Genomic DNA, 18,420 nt, shown 5'->3' with positions numbered 1-18,420 from the left:
TGATGTGAGTAGATAAACCTTTAATCCAAGGAATTCCAGACCTTCGAAGAATCCGATAAGGCGACGCCTCCGTCCGTTACTGCCAAATCCGGCGAGAACTTAACGCTCTAAGCAAACAAATAACTGCAATCCGTCTCAAGAATCAACTATACCTTGTTCTACCTTCCTGTCCATATATACTTCCTACACAATATTTTTTTCCGAAATAAACAAACTTTAAATTTAATCAAGATTGTTTTTTTTCATTATATTATAAATATTGCTGGCCCTTCGTACAACGATCAAATCTTGGGCTTGTCACTATCCCGATAGCTGACGGCAATGCATCAATGTATGGGGGTATTATGTTTATTAAACTGTAGACGAAGTCTACAAAGTGAGTGCCTGCGGGATCACCAGCTAAATACTGGTGTTTGGGGCACACGGGCCCATTGGAGGGGCTTGGCCAGCCAGCTAGTGGGGCAAAAGGCTGTCAGCCGTGACTCTACTAACTAACCTTACCTACGGACAGCCCAGAGGCTGTCATATCCTGCCTGAGGTGTGGCTGGGCCGCACCAGTGTCAGGTTAGGCCTGACATGGCAGTAGTTAGGCAGCTTTCATTCTTGTCATTACCCCCATGGTATACTGCCGCGCCTGACTTGTATAGTCACCCTTTCGCCAGTGTATCGTCACGGGTTCCCTCTTGTTATATTGGTTCCTAGCTTCTCCTTTATAAAAATATAAACATTTCAACTTTCGCGGTGGATTTAAAAAGCCGGAGCTACCAGTAACTTAAGAATTAATTATAGCCAAACTTATTATTATAGCGGAATTCGCTTATGCTGAAAACTATAGCCACTGTGTGTCGAGCTACCTTTATTAAAATCAACGACATTGCTTTATGCTGCTCTATTACGGTCGGCGGGACTGTGCGACCCTGCTTGGTATAGCTCTTAGGCCCCGCAGATCCGGATCTATCACATTTTCCCATTCGGGTAAAACGTTGTGGCTCAAGCGTGCTGATCAGGCTTCTGTCCTGGTGTTTGTCACAATTTCCTATTCGGGCAATTCATGCTGCAAAACCAAGTATTCGACAACAAGGTTGTTCTATCACCAGGATGCTCGCCAGGTTGCTAGAAGAAAGTATAAATTCACTTTTCAAGGATATACTGGTGGCTGTGCACGCGATGGCCAGTTGAAGCAATTCGGAAGATTACATACCCATTGGTTGTTGGTAGCACAACGGCATACGTAAGGCGCACGTCTAGAGAGGTCCAGGGAGCCAATTTCATTGATACAATTGAGTAGGGTAGACGGGATAGAAGAATGCACTAATAAACAGCTATTACGCTGCAGTCCCGGCATGCCCCATTGTGGATATTTGCGACGCAATCGCCTGAAACATTACTGTAATACAGGTGTTGATGTCACGACGTGAGCATCGGCGCCATGGACCTATGTTCGAATAATGGGAATAGACAGCCGGAAGCGCTGGTAGGTATTCCATTATCAGGGTTATTGTATGGTTGTGAGCAAGGTACTGATGCGAAGACGAATACGAAGCTCTCAACTGACCCGCCAGAGTTTGTGATATATGCTTAATGTCACGGGCTATGGCCCGGTAAGTGGCCTCGGCACCTCTCGGCCAACGCCGTCTGCACGGACCCGCAGCTCGGAACCTTTTCAAGATACCGAAAGGAGCTTGATCAAGACGAAAGGACTCTATCTTCTCTCCTCCTCTTGCTATGTTTAGAATGCTCGTATGTAGTAGGAACAAGACTGTTGAATAGGCACTTGAACCCTTACACTTAAGGGTGATTGGCTAATATGGCCCCTCTGCTGTCGATCGGAGCACCTCGCTTCCGCTGCATTTGTGCAATTTTAACAGGCTCCGAAAGTCCCGAAGAGGCTCGAAAGTCTGTCTGCGCACAGCTGTGGGGTCCGTCAAGTCAATCGAGTACCGTATGAAATTAAACCAATCAATTCAGTCATTCAGTCATTCAGTCATAGATTTGGATGGGGTTTGTAGACTTACTAGAATTAACGAGGCTATGCATGATGCCGTGATCGTACAACATTCCCGTCACGCACTCTCCCAATTGGACAATGAATTGTGGGCCTCCCAAGGTCTCGCAAGTATATAAGAATCTGAACGAATCTCTTCGGACAGGATGTTGTTTGTCACTCATCACCATCTTCTTTCCCATTAACCTATCTTGAAGGTTATAGTACTCCTTATTGTCGTTCACAATGCATCTTTCATGGCTACTAGCATTGAGTGGCGGCGCCGTGGCATCGATTCCGGCGATTGCGGCGCGAAATCAACCGCAGACTGTTTGTGACAAGTTCAAATCGATGTACTCTAATATCACCTATTCCTACGGCGATGCGAATTACGATGAGGAGAGTGAAGGTAACATGATCCCCCAACCCGCTTTGTGCAGCTCACTGACTTGGATCACAGACACTTGGTCAACCAGGTCATGGCTCAAGCCTGCCTGCATCTTCGCGCCTGTCAATGCCGAACAGCTCTCGTTCGCGGTTACCAACCTCGCTGAATGCGGCGTCAAGTTTGCCATTCGAGGAGGCGGCCATATGCCTATCGCCTCTGCCAACGGCATAGGTTCGGAAGGAGTGCTAATCTCATGTACCAATCTGGACACGTTGGCCCTCTCTTCTGACAATAAGACTCTATCCGTTGGACCAGGACCTCGCTGGACCGAAGTATACACAGCGCTTGATGGAACAGGATATGGTGTTGTCGGTGCCCGCATCGGTCCCGTGGGCGTGCCGGGCTTTCTTTTGGGCGGCGGCGTTTCATTCTATAGTTATGAACACGGCCTTGGATCAACGAATGGCAATGTCAAAGGGTATCAGGTACGTTTCGTTCGCAACCAGGAGAAATCTGTAGCTCACCATTCCGTAGTGCGTCCTGGCCGACGGCCGCGTAGTCGAAGTCACTGTCGACAATGAATTTGCTGATTTATTCTGGGCTCTACAAGGAGGAGGCAATTCATTCTGCCTAGTAACGAGATTCGACATCCAAACCCACCCTTCTCCGACTGTCATGATTGGAGCGCCAACCTATGGCTCCACCGAGATTCGGGACAAATTCATGGATACAGTATTTGACTTCGTTACGAACGGCCATCTGGACCCGAAAGCTGCCATAATTCCAGTCTGTCGATACGATTCCGGAAACGACGCACCGGTATACTCGTCGACTCTGTTTTACAATGGCAACGACACGGTACCGGCGATCCTGAATGGTTTCCTGGGGGGCAACCTCGAGCCCGAGAATGGCGTTACCGCACTATCCCCATTCCCTCTGGGACAGTACAGCACTGCAGTCTCTCAAGCTTTCGAGGAGGGAGGAGAGTCACATGGGAAGCGACAGCGTTTCCACATGCTTCCTATTCTGGCCAACAGAGAGGCACTGCAGAAGGCGCATGACCTCTTCTTCGAACTCGCGAAAACTTCTTTCGATGGTATGAATGCCACCATTGGTATGGCCTTCAACCCGATCACGTCCCAATTTTTGAAGGCATCCAATGCGAAGCCCGGATCGTTACAGGGCCTCGACGAAAGACCAGCTTTCTGGATCGAACAGACCTATACCTGGGAAGAGGAAGGTGATGATGTGCGCATCGAGAATTTCATCCAAGGCTACAATACTAACATATTGGAAACGCTGAGGTCGATGAATGCGACTGCCTCATTCCATTACTTGAACGAAGCTGATGAAGGCCAGCCTGTATTTGAGAGTTATCCAGCAGGCAATTTGGACCGTCTCAAGCAGATCAGGGCCAAATATGACCCTACCCGAGTGTTCACAGATCTGATGCCAGGTGGCTGGAAGGTCGAAGCAGCTTAATGTATGTGGACCTTCAAGGTTACATGTTCGCCCCTCTCTAGGGCGTTCTGAAGCTGGATTGGGATAGGTCTCAAGTGGAGCGGGTACTTAACCAAGCAATAGATTAGGAAGCACGCACTTGTCCGGTACAAAAAGTCGTGGACGGAAGGCGTTTTTCGTATTCAGAGTATTCCACTACACGTCCCGGATATTGCCTCATACCAGCTTGAAGTTGTCCTAGTCCGTCTGATTTAGATGGAACACATCGATGCAAATGGCCAGTATGTATAAGAAAGATGGTGATATTTTATAAGCATTCGTCCAAGCTGGGCGGATGCTTAGAGCGGGTTCCGCAAGCGAGAGCAGATGGGTCGGTGTTGCCGGACTTGATACTTTGGCGCACTGAGATGCAGGAATGCCAGTAGCGCTACCAAATAGTAGGACATTGTTTGCCAGTTTGTTAGTATGTATAGTAGCTATCCACTGCATTGCGGCATGTGATCTGACACTTTAAAAGCTAACCTGGCCAGTACCTTAGGGAAAGTGAACACCCGCAAGTTGGAAATCTGTGGAGCCTGAGCTCCGGCTTTCCGGATCTACTGAGTCGACAGTGCCTTTGCGATGAAGCCAAGCAAAGAAGAACGGTACAGAATATTCGACTTTGTAACTGCGAATCTAAGGACTATATTCCGATGCTGGAGCACTGTTTTGCATTGATCGATATTTGTAATCTGCCTTAGATGGGGGCATTCCGTGCATAACTCATGTGTGAGAACGATGTCAGATTCCCGTGAAAGGAACAAGAATTGACATGGTAGAGAGCTGTCACGAAGACGAAATGTTTGGGTTTCGCTATCAAGCCAGGTTATAAGGTCATACCAGTGCCCGCGAGAGCAAATTAGCAGTGTCGAGCATATGAGACTTTGCAGTCAAGATTGAACTACGGATTTCGATTATGTGGCTCTTAGCACTGTGGAAGACCAAACTTCCACACACCGAGTTTTTGAGCTATTGCCGTATTTGTTGTCGGTTTAATTGTCGTTTTAGTTGTCGTATTAATAGCTGTTGATTAAGGTGGTGCTTTCTGTAAGGGCTTGGATACTAAGGGATATTGGCTAGTGTATCGGGACTGGTTCGCTTAAGTATCGAGGATAGTCTAGTTTGGACTTAGGATCCAAGTCTCCGCTATACACTTATTGTCAGACGGTGGATCATAGAACCCATAGGTGGGCTTGAACAAACTGATCAACACCATGGTGTTCAGATAGATGTATGGGGCCTCCCGGGGATTAGCCGGGACCACCCAAGTCAGCGTGCACCTCGTCAAAACTGGAGGGGCGCAACATAGATCAATACATCACACAATTGACCCCCATATCAGACCAGTTCAAAGTCCAATAGGAAAGCAACGCCGTGGTCAACAATAAGGATCCATAAGGAAGCAAGAGAATACGGGTGTGCTTCACACTACATTCCTCGAAAGCACGCTGTGTAGCCACTTCAAATTAATCTCTCAATTCTCGTATCAGAGACTGCGAATTTCCGGACGAGAGTCTGAAGAGTGTCTTTTGATATACCACGATCAGAGTAATCTCCGATTAGGAATGAAAGGAACTCCATAGTAGATCCCAGACCTGAGGTACGAAGTCGGTCTGGAAAGCGGGCATCATGCTGGGAGTGTTTCCTTGTGCCTGGAGAGCTGAGGATAACACAAATATACTACTTATAAGACCTATGCACAGCCGCATATCACAATACTTGGTTATCCTTCATTGATTCATCTAGTGGTTATCTCTTAAGAAGGCAGGCTTGACATCGTATCTGATCTCTTTGATGTGGGAATTAAAAGGTCCAAGGTCGCTTTACTCGAAATAGTTTTCAACAAATTGCAGAATTTGGCATCACCGAGCGATGGAGCTTATTGAAACAATAGTCATCAACTGATATCCACAAGTGGTGAAGCTTGTGGTCTGTACAGGGAATCTCACTCTTTAAGCAGCGAATTAGCTCGAGGCCTATCTGTTAAGTCGCTCTGCCTGTTGTCAACAGGATTGTTTTCTTCGCCTCACACATCTACTCTGGGGTGGAATCGTAGTAGTTTGAGAAAGGCAAGTTTGAGGGGCTGCACGACGCTCGAGTTGCTCACCGAAGCCGTTAAAAACTCAAAACATATTGAGTTGGAATCCAAAGATGTTGTCCTGCAAGGTACAATACCCATAACAACTTAACAATACCAGAGTTGAGGTCGACTACGATGACCTTTATACTCGAAAACATGAGTTCCAAAAACATAGAGTTCAAATATACGATAGCAGGATGACCGAGTAAATAAATAACCTTGAAATTATTGTCGTTTTTCTTTTCAGCTCAGCCATTGGGATCCTAATGCTGTTTTGGCTTGCAGGTAAACGTCTTTATACCGCTTCTCGCCTCATCCACATGGCCCATTTTCAAGTGGATGAGCACAATCTTTGCTGAGCAATCCACTTCTGCCGGAGTTATCACCATTGCATTATCCTGATATGCCTTCTCCAATGTCAATATCAACAGGCTTTATTCTGCATTTGTGTCACAATACGCGCTCGTAAGTGCATAGGCAACTATTTTCAGTCTTATGATAGCATCCATATTTTGTGTGATCGTGTCGTTCCCATACGATTTCGTCTTTGTAATAACTTTATTAAAACTAAAAGGAAGAACTTCATTTTATGAAATCTAGTTCTAAATAAGCAATAATCTATACTTCTCACCATCTTCCGGTCCTTAATCGAGCTGAAGGCCCTCGGGCTTCCAATATCCAAAAGTTATGACAAAAGAAAATAATTGCTTTTTAGTCTCAAAATACCAACCTTATGCCTCCAATGCTAAAGGAAGACAATATCACCAGTTTACACCGGGACCGCCGATACACGGACGTCTTATATACTTTCGTAAATAATTTATATTTATGCATCACATAATTTAACGTTTAAAACCTATATATCGTAACGATTCTTATTATTTATAATAATTATATTACGGGTTTTTAAAATAAACTTAAAATATAAAAAATATTAGGGTTTATATTAATAAGGAGCGACAATTTTAAAAAAAGGTATTAAGTAATAAATTCTTAAAAATAAAGGTATTTAAATTAATTTATAAATATAATCGTGAAAACGTATTATTATAATACGGGAGGTTACGATTAAGCTATAAAAAATAATATAATTGCTATATTTGCTACGAAAATCGACGTAATAAACGAGTTTATATAATATAATATAGCTTTTTTAATATAAAAAGTGTGACGGTCCACGCTAAATGGTCCGTGCTGGCCAGCCTGGCTGCACGGGCCACGGGCCCGTCCCCCACCGGCTTATCCGTAATTATTAATAAAATTATTCCGTAGCCGAGGAGTATTTTAAAGCTCCTCGTCTTTAGATTAATATTAAACCATAAGGTATATATAGCAAAGCCCATTTTTATCCGTTAATGCCGTAATAAAAGGGAAGCTTTTTATTAATAATGTTCTAAGGTATGATTGGTAGATCATAAACTTAGGCACAGGGAAGCGTTCATATGATTCGTAGAATCAGGCCGTAGGAGTAGTTATAGGGCTGTATAACTGATTTATTGAAGCTTAAAGAAAGAATAACTAACTACGGAGGAATAACTACCTTTTATACCCATAAAATCAACCAATAAGAACATTCTGGAATATATTACTAATAAACTGGATTTATAATTAAGTTAATTAGTAATAAAGTTAATTTATAATCGAAGAAACCATCGAAATCTATGGATTTCTATGGTGTGGGTTACCTTGTAACCTAGGGCCACTGTGGCCAGGTGCACTGGCCATACTTAGTGGGGCTGGATCCAGTGGAACGTTCCACTGGATTCCAGTGGGTTCCAGTGGCCATAGTGGCCACAACAGTTAACTGTAATGACTTGTTGACTGTACAGCATTGTGAATAGTGGCTGTAAATGGTGCTGTACTGACTGTAAGTTAGTACAGGGTAAGTTCCACTGATTTCCCATATATCGTTATTTAACGATATCTCGATGGGTTTTATAGCTGTTATAACGATATAATATGCGTTATAAAGCTAATTTTATGCATTATATGATGCTGTATTAATATCCGTGCAATACTCCCTTTGTTAAATAGTATCGGTTAAGTTTAACAATTTGATAAATTTCTGAAATTTATTTTTAGGAAGTGGCTTTATAAGGCCGTCTGCTGGTATATCGTTGGTTGAAATATATTCGATTCGAATATTCTTATTTTTAACTTTTTGCCGTATGTAAAAATACCGTATAGCAGTATATTTAGTACGTTGGTGATATTCCGGATTATATGCCAAATTTATGGCCCTTGTATTATTTCCTTTAATTAATACGGTATTTGTATTAATTCCGATTTCTGTAAGGAGATTTTTTAACTATATTGCTTCACGGGTAGCCTGCTCTAGCCCGTTGAATTCGGCTTCGGTGGTTGATAAAGAAATCGTAGGTTGCCGTTTCGATTTCCAATTTATCGGTCCGTTATTTAAAGTAAATAAATAACCGGACGTTGATTTACGGGTTTCGTAATTATTAGCAAAATCGGCATCGGAATAACCTATTAATCCGGGTTTTATTTTCCCGTTAAAGGTAATTCCAAGGTGGTAATGGGATTTTAAATAATTAAATACCCCTTTTACCCCTTTTATCGTGGTTTTCGATGGGTTTTATATATATCTAGCTAGATATGCTATAGGGTAAGCTAGGTCGGGCCTGGTTTGGACTATAGCGTATATTAATCCACCTAATAAATGCTGATATAAGTGGATAAATTCCTTTAAAGCCGGTTTTTCGTTGTTTTTATCTTTTGACGTATATAACGATTTTAGGAATCTAGGGCTAAGTGGTATATTAGCCGGTTTTATATCGGAAAATCCGTTAATTTCTAGTAATTTTTTAAGGTAAGTTGCCTGGTTTATACGAATTGTTTTATTTTTTCGATTTTTTTTAATTTATATACCGAGAAAATAAGAGACTGGTTTTAGATTTTTTATTTCGAATTTTTTCGAAATATCCTGTTTTAATTGGTTGATTTTACGTAAATCAGGACCAAAAATCAGGAAATTATCTACGTAAGTTATAATAAAGATATTGGATTTTTTATTATAATAAGCTGATTCGTTTGAAATAAGTGGATTAAATCCAAGCTTTTTTAGGCTGTTTTTTAGCGTAATTTGCCATTGGCGTGGATTTTGTTTAAGACTATATAAGGCCTTTTTAAGCTGGATTACCTGGGAGTCTTTTTCGTTGATTTTCTATCCGAAATTATTTAAATCCGGGTTTTCGGATAAGAATTCGGATAATCCGTTTATAGGGGTAATATATACTTCTTCGTATAATTCCCCGTTTAGGAAGGCACCGATTATATCGATTTGTTCGATTTCCTAATCGTAATAGGCTGCTAGGGCTAATAAAAGCCTCTAGGTAATGGATTTTGTTCCCGTAGCGAACGTTTCGAAATAATCGATTCTATATCGTTGTTCGAATTTACGTATAACTAGTTTAGCCTTGTATTTATCGATATTACCGTTTTTATCGGTTTTCCTTTTAAATACCCATTTTACGGATAATGGGATTTTACCGGCTTTTTGGACTTTATTTCGATCGATGGCTTGAAAAGTCCTTTTTTGAATTAATTGCCGTAATTTAGCGTGTATAGCCTGGTTCTATTTTTTTTTAGGGCTTTTTAGCGCTTGTTTTATGGTTTTCGGTTCCGTATAGCCTGAATTTTTAATAATTGAATAATACGAGATATCGGTGAATAATTCGTTGTATTTAACGAATTTATCTCGTTCGGAATCCGTAAGTTTCGGAAGAATTACCTTAATATTCGACTTATTCGGAATAATCGAAGAGGTATTATCAATATCCATGGATTCGGAATCTATACTAGATCTATTATCTATATTGGATTCGTTCCCGGGTAAGTCCGGTCGATCGTTGATTATGGACTTATTCGTAATGGATCGAAGAATTCGATCGTTTCCGGGAGTTAAATTTAGTGGATTTTGTGGATCTACCGTTTCCGGGACTTGTGATTGGATAAATTTACCGTCGGTGGAACTTTTATCCGGTGTTATTTCCTGATCCGGTAATTCCGAATCTGGTAATTTTTCCCCTTTTTTTCGATTTTTAGGTAATAATCGAATATGGGAGGTCCGTATAATTTGTGACTTATACGGTCGATCGGGAAGATATACGTAATAGATTTTATTATTGTTATATCTAATTATTTTCCTGTTTTCGGTGGTAACTCCGAATTTATCGGAGTTTTTACGGATTTCTTTCGGTTTATAAATTAAAACCGGTGTTCCTAGGGCATGGATTTGGGATAAATTAGGCGTATTATCCCTTTCTGGCCAGAAATAATCGTAAAATTCCTGGTAGGGGGTAAGTGGACCGGATGCCGTAGCAGTGAAATTTATTAAATAAACTACTGCTTTTGCAACGAATTCCTAGAGGTTTTTCGGGAGTTGTAAATCGATAAAAACCGTTCTGGTTTTTTCGATAATAATCCGGTTCGTACGTTCGGCTACACCGTTCTGTTCTGGTGTATAAGGAGTTGTAGGTTCGAAAATAATCCCTTTTTCGGTTAAATAATTTTTTAATTTAACCAGGGAAAACTCCCTGCCGTTATCTATGCGAATAATATTCGGATATTTTCCGAATTGGGTTTTGTAATATTCGATTTTATTCGTTACGATATCGAATATATCGGATTTTTCTTTGGAAAACTTAATTTCCCGAAATCCGGTTTTATTATCCGTAAAACCAGTTATATATTTATAACCGGAGTAGCTGGAGGGGGTAATATAAACCGTATCGATATAAATACGATATAACGGTTTATTAGCCCTATTCGGATTCGTACGGGGCTGGTTTCGGGTGAATTTTCCCGAAATACAGGATTCGCAGTTTAAATCCTCCTTTTTTAATTCCTTTTTAGGAATCCCCGTAGTTATTTTAGCTGTTTTAGCTAAAATATCGTAGCTAGGGTGGCTAAGTCGTTTATGCCATTTTTCCGTAGCTGTAAGGAAATTCGAATAATTAGAAATTAATTCGATTTCCTCGAAATCCGTGGTTTCGTTGGATTTCGTATCCGAATTCGGTTCCGGGTAACTTGAACCGATCACACGGGCTTTTTCTACTACTTTTAGTGGATTTATGGCTAAATATGCCATATTAGGCTTTGATTTATTAGCTAGGTGCAGGAAAAATCCACGTTTTTCTTGATTTAACGTGGCAAAAGGCCTGTTTTTGGAATCGTATAATTTATTCCCGCTTATAATACCGCCTTTTTGGTAATGTAGTTGGCCGGATATAATATTTAGCGGAAATTCCGGTACGTAAAGCACGTTTAATAACGTTATTTTACGTATTTCCCGGTTGATTTCGAAGGAAAGCGTAATATTTCCAATTCCTTTTGGAAATACTTTTCCACTACCTGTAATAATCGGTGAAAAATCCGATTTTATAGTGAAATTATCGAATAAATTCTTATTATTCGATATATGCTTTGAAGAACCCGTATCGTATAACTACTAGTCCCTGGGGAGGGTGGTTAATTTCTTCTTTTTCAAATTATTCGAAATATTCGAAAAAGCATGAAACGATTCGTCTTCGTTTAAATCTTCGTTACGGGGTAGGTTTCCCCGTTTCTTAGATTTCTGGTTCGTGGTGGATGTGGTCGAATTTGAGTTATTCGACTTATTCGAATTATTCGAATTATTCGATTTTTTCGATTTATTCGATTTATTCGAATTCTTCTTATTTCCGCTTTGGGTTCCCCGTTGATTCTGATTGGATCGGGGAAACCGGGATTTCTTATTATTATCGGTATAATAAGAATTTCCCATAGCCGTATCCGGATCCCGTCGGTTTTCATCCAAAATATCCGTAATTAACCTTTCGAGGGTAGGTGGATTTATGGACCGTAAAGCACTGCGTTGACGGTTAGCCCATATAGGGTAAGCTGACTGGAGGGCTGCAATAAAAATCGTTTTTTGATCGATATTATCGATTTTAGCCCTAACGCTTAAAAGCTTTGAAATATATCCCTTAAAAGTGGATATAAATTCGTTTAACGAGTTATAATTCTCGAATTTTATAGTGTGAAATTCGAGATATAATTGCTGACGTAATACGGGTCCGGTGCCTTGATAGGCTGATTGTAAAGTCGATAAGGCTTTATATGGATTTATTTTATCGAATATTAGATTTAACGGTTTTGTTGTTAAATTCTGACGAATCAGAAGCAATGCCTGGGCTTTCTGAATATCGGTTATACCGTTATATGTATCGGTAGTTTCAAAAAACCGATCGATTCCTAGCAGTTTAAGATATAACTGCAACGTGGATTTCCACGTATTCTAGTTTCCGGATCCGGAGAGTTTCTGTTTCTCCGGCATCTGGCATCCGGCAATAGTACGGATAGAGTTATCTATTTTGCCGAATTTTTGCCGTTATAACGGTATAATTATCGTTAAAAACGGTAAAGGAATCGTTAAAAGAATAAAAATAAAAGAAATTAATTCTTTTATTTTATCGATGAAGTGTATAAGGGGATCCAGGTGCTATAATATGATATAGCAGATGCTATAGGGTGCTATAGCAGATCGGCTATTATAGTGGGGACTAGTTATAAGTGACTTTATAGCCGTTATATGGCTGTAACGGGTAAAATTACTATAATTAGCCACTTAACTATAGTTTTCGATATAGTTACGGCTTATATAGGCTTATATATAGGCCTATAAAGGATCGGCTACTATAACGGAATTCCAGAGTCTACGTTGAATTAACTCGTCTGGGAGAGCGGCTATAATTTTCGATATAAAGTCCGGTTCCTAATATAATCGATATTATACCGGACCGGGCTCATAACCTGTTCTAAGGTATGATTGGTAGATTATAAATTTAGGCACAGGGAAGCGTTTATATGATTCGTAGAATTAGGCCGTAGGAGTAGTTATAGGGCTGTATAACTGATTTATTGAAGCTTAAAGAAAGAATAACTAACTACAAAGGAATAACTACCTTTTATACCCATAAAATTAACTAATAAGAATATTTTGGAATATATTACTAATAAACTGGATTTATAATTAAGTTAATTAGTAATAAGGTTGATTTATAATCGAAGAAACCATCGAAATCTATGGATTTCTATGGTGTGGGTTACCCTGTAACCCAGGGCCATTGTGGCCAGGTGCACTGGCCACACTTAGTGGGGCTGGATCCAGTGGAACGTTCCACTGGATTCCAGTGGGTTCCAGTGGCCATAGTGGCCACAACAGTCAACTGTAATGACTTGTTGACTGTACAGCACTGTGAACAGTGGCTGTAAATGGTGCTGTACTGACTGTAAGTTAGTACAGGGTAAGTTCCACTGATTTCCCATATATCGTTATTTAACGATATCTCGATGGGTTTTATAGCTGTTATAACGATATAATATGCGTTATAAAGCTAATTTTATGCACTATACGATGCTGTATTAACATCCGTGCAACAAATAATATTATAATTATTAATATATTTGCTAAATCGTATAACGATTATATTACGGGTTTTTAAAATAAACCTAAATATAAGGGTGTTAGGGTTTATGCTAATAAGGAACGTTAAATAAGATATTAAACTAAGCAAAGAGTAACTAAATATGGTTTTAAACTAATGTCACAAGTGTAGTCGTTAAAGCGTATTAAATGCTTCACTTATGGGTAAGATAAATGCTTAGATTAATCACTGAGGTAATGACTATCTATGTAACCGTAGGAAATCCGTCCCTAATATATCCATTCATTCCCTTACTAATGTTGGTCCTAATCATGTTTGCTCAGTGTTGCTAACCTCTGCTCAGTTGGTCTCAACTGAGCACTCCTGAGCACACATTCCTGATCCACGTGATCCGGGTCACGTGACCCCTGGTGGGTGGTCCTGTTCCCCGTTCCGTCGTGGCCGTGTTCTTAGCCCGTACTTATCCTTCCCTGGTCATTCGTCCCGCAAAGGTGCATGTCCGTAACATATAGCTCTTATTAATTAATTTAACGGGATACGTGACACGTATATTAATTATAAGTTTTATTCCGTAATTAAGCTTATTAAAATCGTATTTTTATTTAATTATTTAACCCTTTTTATATTATTTACGTATAATAAAAGCTTGGTTTATTATAATCCCCGAAATTAATCATTTTTTATTTAGGATAGCTATGCTTAATTAGCGTATCGGCTTAATATAAAGCCTTAAGCCCGCTAAGACCGTCGTGATGATTAAAAGCAATCCAATATTATCGATGCATAAGGCCTGGTGGGCACCCGGATAAACGGGTTCCCTATTTGCTGAGGTCAAACGATACCTCGGTCAGAGAGCCAAGATAGGCAATATTGCCGTTACATACTTCAAGGTCATTTTGGGCCGAATCGAGGGTTGCAACGTTGACGGTCAGCCTCTGCTGAGAAATGACAAGAATGGTACAGATATAATCTGGATGACTAACATTACAAATCCCGCCCTTCTGCATAGAATCAGGCGGGGCGGCAGGGCATGTAGATTGAACTTTGAACCGAAACACCGAAAATGCTCGCTCGTGGTCTCCTGACCGATCCCAAACAAGACATCTACTTGGGCACCTTGATACATTCGTAAAGGGTTCAAAATGCGGCTCTCCACCCCCGCAAAAAAACAACCCCCTGTAAGACTCCCCCGCAAAAGATACATGTATCGTTCCCCCACAAAATGCAACATGCCCAGAAACCGGGAAGTGGGTGAGTATCTGCACTAAGGGGTGGCCTATCGACAATGTGGATTATCGACAAACAGAACCAAGGAAGCAATCGAGAACAACTCTTTGTCTCCAACATTCTATTAGTGTTGTTAACGTACCCACCGGAGAACTCATCCGCCTTTCAGCTATGATGGAATAGTGCTTATATATCCATCTCGGTATAAATCTTCGCGAAGCCAAGATCGTATGGATAGATCGCCACTCGTAAACTCTAGCATATGTCCGGCTCATGTCATATATCTATCGAGATAGTCTTCGTCAATTAGGAATTTGAAAATGATTGACTCGAGTACTTCGTCACGGCTGCCAGTGAATCAATAATAGCTTGATCTTTACTGTTTTCCTTGTTCTTCCGCAAGATGCATCCGAAGCTTCTTAGTCATTGGATTCTGCCAGTGCTGACTGGTCTGGTAATCTCAGTGGCTGCTCAAGGCGACGGAGACGATCAGACAGGTAGCATCGACATACCTTCTCTCTACGAATCGCCCAGGTTCCGATGGTGGTGGCCTGGGGGTTGGATCGATGCTGATGAAGTCGCGGATGAGATTACTGCCATTGTCAATGCTGGGTTTGGAGGTGGCGAAATCGCCGATGTCCAAGACAGCGTCAAGGTAGACCTAGACCCGGCAGTCTATGGATGGGGCCAAGAACGGTGGAACGCAGCAGTTTTGAAAGCCTACGAGAAGGGCAATGAGTATGTTTGAAAAACTCTCCAAGCTCCTCCATTTCGCTTCATCTGACCGATCTATTCAATAGACTGGGTGGCCACGTCGATTTGACTTTGGGTCCTCACTGGCCCACTGGTGTCCCTGGATATACGCCAGACTCTCCCGAGACATCGAAAGAACTTGTCCATGGACAGCTCTTCCTTTCGGCCGGACAATCATATTCCGGATCACTCCCTCTCCCAGTCTTGGCACCATCCGGAAACCAAAGCAGCAATATTGTCACGGCCACTCCAGTGTTGGAAGCTGTGCTGGTTGCCAAGGTCCTAAGTAACTCAACCTCGGGAACTGTAGTCGTGGATTCAAGCACCATCCAGGTTTTAGATACTGGGGCCGACAATACAACTGTCGCATACGATGCTCCCGATGATGGAGAATACGTTCTTGTTGCTGCGTACGGGCGCGGCACCGGACAAGTTCAGAATTTGTATGATGGTAAGCTGTTTTCTTGATCTGCGTACCGCTCATTCCATTTCTCATGTGGCAAGATACCTCACCAGAAGCTCGGTCCAAGATCTGACTCGTACATATAGGAAACCCTGATGCTCCAAAAGTGACCGACCCGTTCCCCGCCTATATTGTTGATCATCTCAGCAAGGCTGGCGTGCAAGCATCCGTTGACTACTGGGAGCAAAACTTGCTTACACCGGAGCTGAAAGCACAATTGAACGAGTACGTCAATCGAACAAGTCACACCAACCTCTTCCCTTATTCTAAACATTTTACAGAAGTCAGGGTTCCATGTTCGAAGATTCCCTCGAGCTCAAGTTAAAACAATATTGGACACTAGACTTTTTGGCCGAGTTTCAAACCAGACGCGGTTATGACCTGAGACCATTCCTGTTATACGTGCTCAAGGACAACAACACATTTGAAGGCGACGCTTCGGTATCTGCGCAGATTACAAACGATTTTTACCAAACTGTGACTGATCTGTACACCGAGTACCGTATTGGCGGCATCACCGAGTGGGTTAATAGTCTAGGCCTCAAGTTTCGCGCTCAGCCATATACCGCATCCTTTGACAGCAGCTACGCCGCCAGCGTGCTAGATATACCCGAAGGCGAGTCGCTGGGATTCGATGGAGACGACGATGCCTTTAGAGTCCTGGCTACTGGTCGCGACATTGGCGGAAGAACGACCATTCTGTCCGATGAGCTCGGAGCCTACATGGGCAAAGCCTACGGCGTCACTTGGAAATTCATCCTCGGCACTGCCAATCACGACATGTCGCTTGGTGTCAGTCAGGTTGTGATTCACGGATTCCCCTACAAGGACAGTCCCTCTAGCGTCTGGCCCGGCTTTGCTCCCTTTACGCCCCTCGGGACCAGCTCGAATGGATTCGCAGACGCTTGGGGCCCGCGCCAGCCCCAGTGGATGTTTGCCAATTCTTCCAGCGCCTACTTGGCGAGGGCACAGATGCTACTACAGCGAAGCGGCCCTTCAATTGATGTTGCAATCTTGAATCAGGACGCCGGGGTCACCGCATCCTGGGATGACACCAGCCTCAATGATGCAGGATACTCATATCAGTTCCCCACTGCGTACCTCTTGAAGCAGCACAATGTGGAAGTCTCCAATCAGCGGCTGGCTTCAGACGGCCCTGCCTACAAAGCTTTGATCGTCAACAATGCGACAACCATGGACGTTAGCACGGCAGAGTTGATACTCTCCTACGGACAAAGTGGTCTTCCATTGGTCATTGTCGAATCAGACCCGTCTTCTAGCTTCTCCTATACAAACGCGAGCGGCGAGGAGATTGCATCACAGCTTGGAACCATTTTTGACAGCATCCGGGAATTCTCAAACACGGAAAGCGTCAACAGTACATCAGATGTGCCAGGAGCATTGGTTGATCTCTCTGTGGCGCCCAGTGTTCAATATTCGTCTACACAGAACGCGTCTCTGATTACTTATCGAAAAACACAAGATGATGGATATTTGTACTGGGTATACAATGATGGAGACGATGCGACATCTGCGGCTCTGTCCTTGGAGGGAAGTGGTGCCCCCTATGTCATAGACTTGTGGTCGGGATCTGTATCACCAATTCCTGCGTATTCTTCCACGGACAATCGAGTGACGGTCAATGTTACCGTTGCAGCGACGTCGGCTGTGGTCATATAGTAAGTAATGTTTGGTTCATCTTACTAGACGCTAATCACTAACATGCTTTTCTAGCGTTGGAGAGGATAGTGTATTCAACTCTCGAGCCCTCAGTGAACACCTCATAGCGAGTAGCTGTGGGAGTCATGTGTCGAGCGCAGGTCAGCTCGTGGTGACTACCAACGCTACTTGCACTGCCACCACGTCCTCGAATGGCACAGTCACCCTGGAGGCTGAAGATCTACCAACAACTGTGGTGCCCTCAAGCTGGTCTCTAACGGTCCAAGATTGGTCACCACAGTACCCCAACACCACTGGTGTCAACAGCTCAGCTACAATCAAGGAACGGCTGCCCACAGTAAGCCTGACTGAACTCATTCCCTGGCCCAACATCACATCGTTGGAGTATGCTAGTGGTGTCGGTGTGTACAATACCACTATTGATTTGACTCGACCCGACAATTCAACTCTCGTTTTCCTTTCAGTCGGGGAAGTCGAGGGCACATTTGGTGTTTCTTTCAATGGCGAAGAGATTGCCAGCATCGACCAGTTCGGAAACAAGGATATCGATATTACCAGTCTAGTTCTCGCTGGTACCAACAGTAAGTGGGAACCCAGAAATTATGCACAAAAGGATGTCGTAATTAACAATACATGTAGGTCTCGAAATCACTGTCGCAACTACCCTTTGGAATAAGCTACGCCAGACCTGGCCAGAAATCTATGGCAGCTTGGATGCTCAGTTGATCGGACTACTAGGGCCAGTCAGGATTTATTATCTGCAAGCCCTAGTGGTTTAAGGTTGGTGTCGCTATGCCATGGATCGGTGTTTCGTAATGGCATACTTTGAACGCTGCATTCTACATATCTTCTAGTTCTACTTGACCCTTATATGATAACTACATTATTGCAAAAGTT

At 42.5% G+C, this 18,420-nt stretch overlaps 2 protein-coding genes across 2 annotated transcripts; both read left to right on the top strand.

Annotated features, from left to right (window-relative positions):
• Positions 1-2,230: 2,230 nt before the first annotated feature.
• On the top strand, positions 2,231-3,854 carry PFICI_12521 (uncharacterized protein; the record flags this gene model as incomplete). Its single annotated transcript, XM_007841102.1, has 3 exons — positions 2,231-2,393; positions 2,445-2,857; positions 2,907-3,854. 3 exons carry the CDS (start codon positions 2,231-2,233, stop codon positions 3,852-3,854), a joined length of 1,524 nt encoding a protein of 507 aa, XP_007839293.1.
• An 11,176-nt stretch (positions 3,855-15,030) lies between these two features.
• On the top strand, positions 15,031-18,302 carry PFICI_12520 (uncharacterized protein; the record flags this gene model as incomplete). The annotated part of the gene is made up of 6 exons (XM_007841101.1): positions 15,031-15,365; positions 15,428-15,831; positions 15,951-16,068; positions 16,125-17,522; positions 17,578-18,104; positions 18,163-18,302. The coding sequence occupies 6 exons, from the start codon at positions 15,031-15,033 to the stop codon at positions 18,300-18,302; spliced, it is 2,922 nt and encodes a 973-aa protein (XP_007839292.1).
• Between the last annotated feature and the right edge of the window lie 118 nt (positions 18,303-18,420).

Source organism: Pestalotiopsis fici, assembly GCF_000516985.1.
Source record: "Pestalotiopsis fici W106-1 unplaced genomic scaffold PFICI_Scf_10, whole genome shotgun sequence".
Classification (NCBI taxonomy): domain Eukaryota; kingdom Fungi; phylum Ascomycota; class Sordariomycetes; order Amphisphaeriales; family Sporocadaceae; genus Pestalotiopsis; species Pestalotiopsis fici.
Note: the sequence above shows the minus strand (reverse complement) of the source record. Positions and strands in the feature narration are given on the sequence as shown.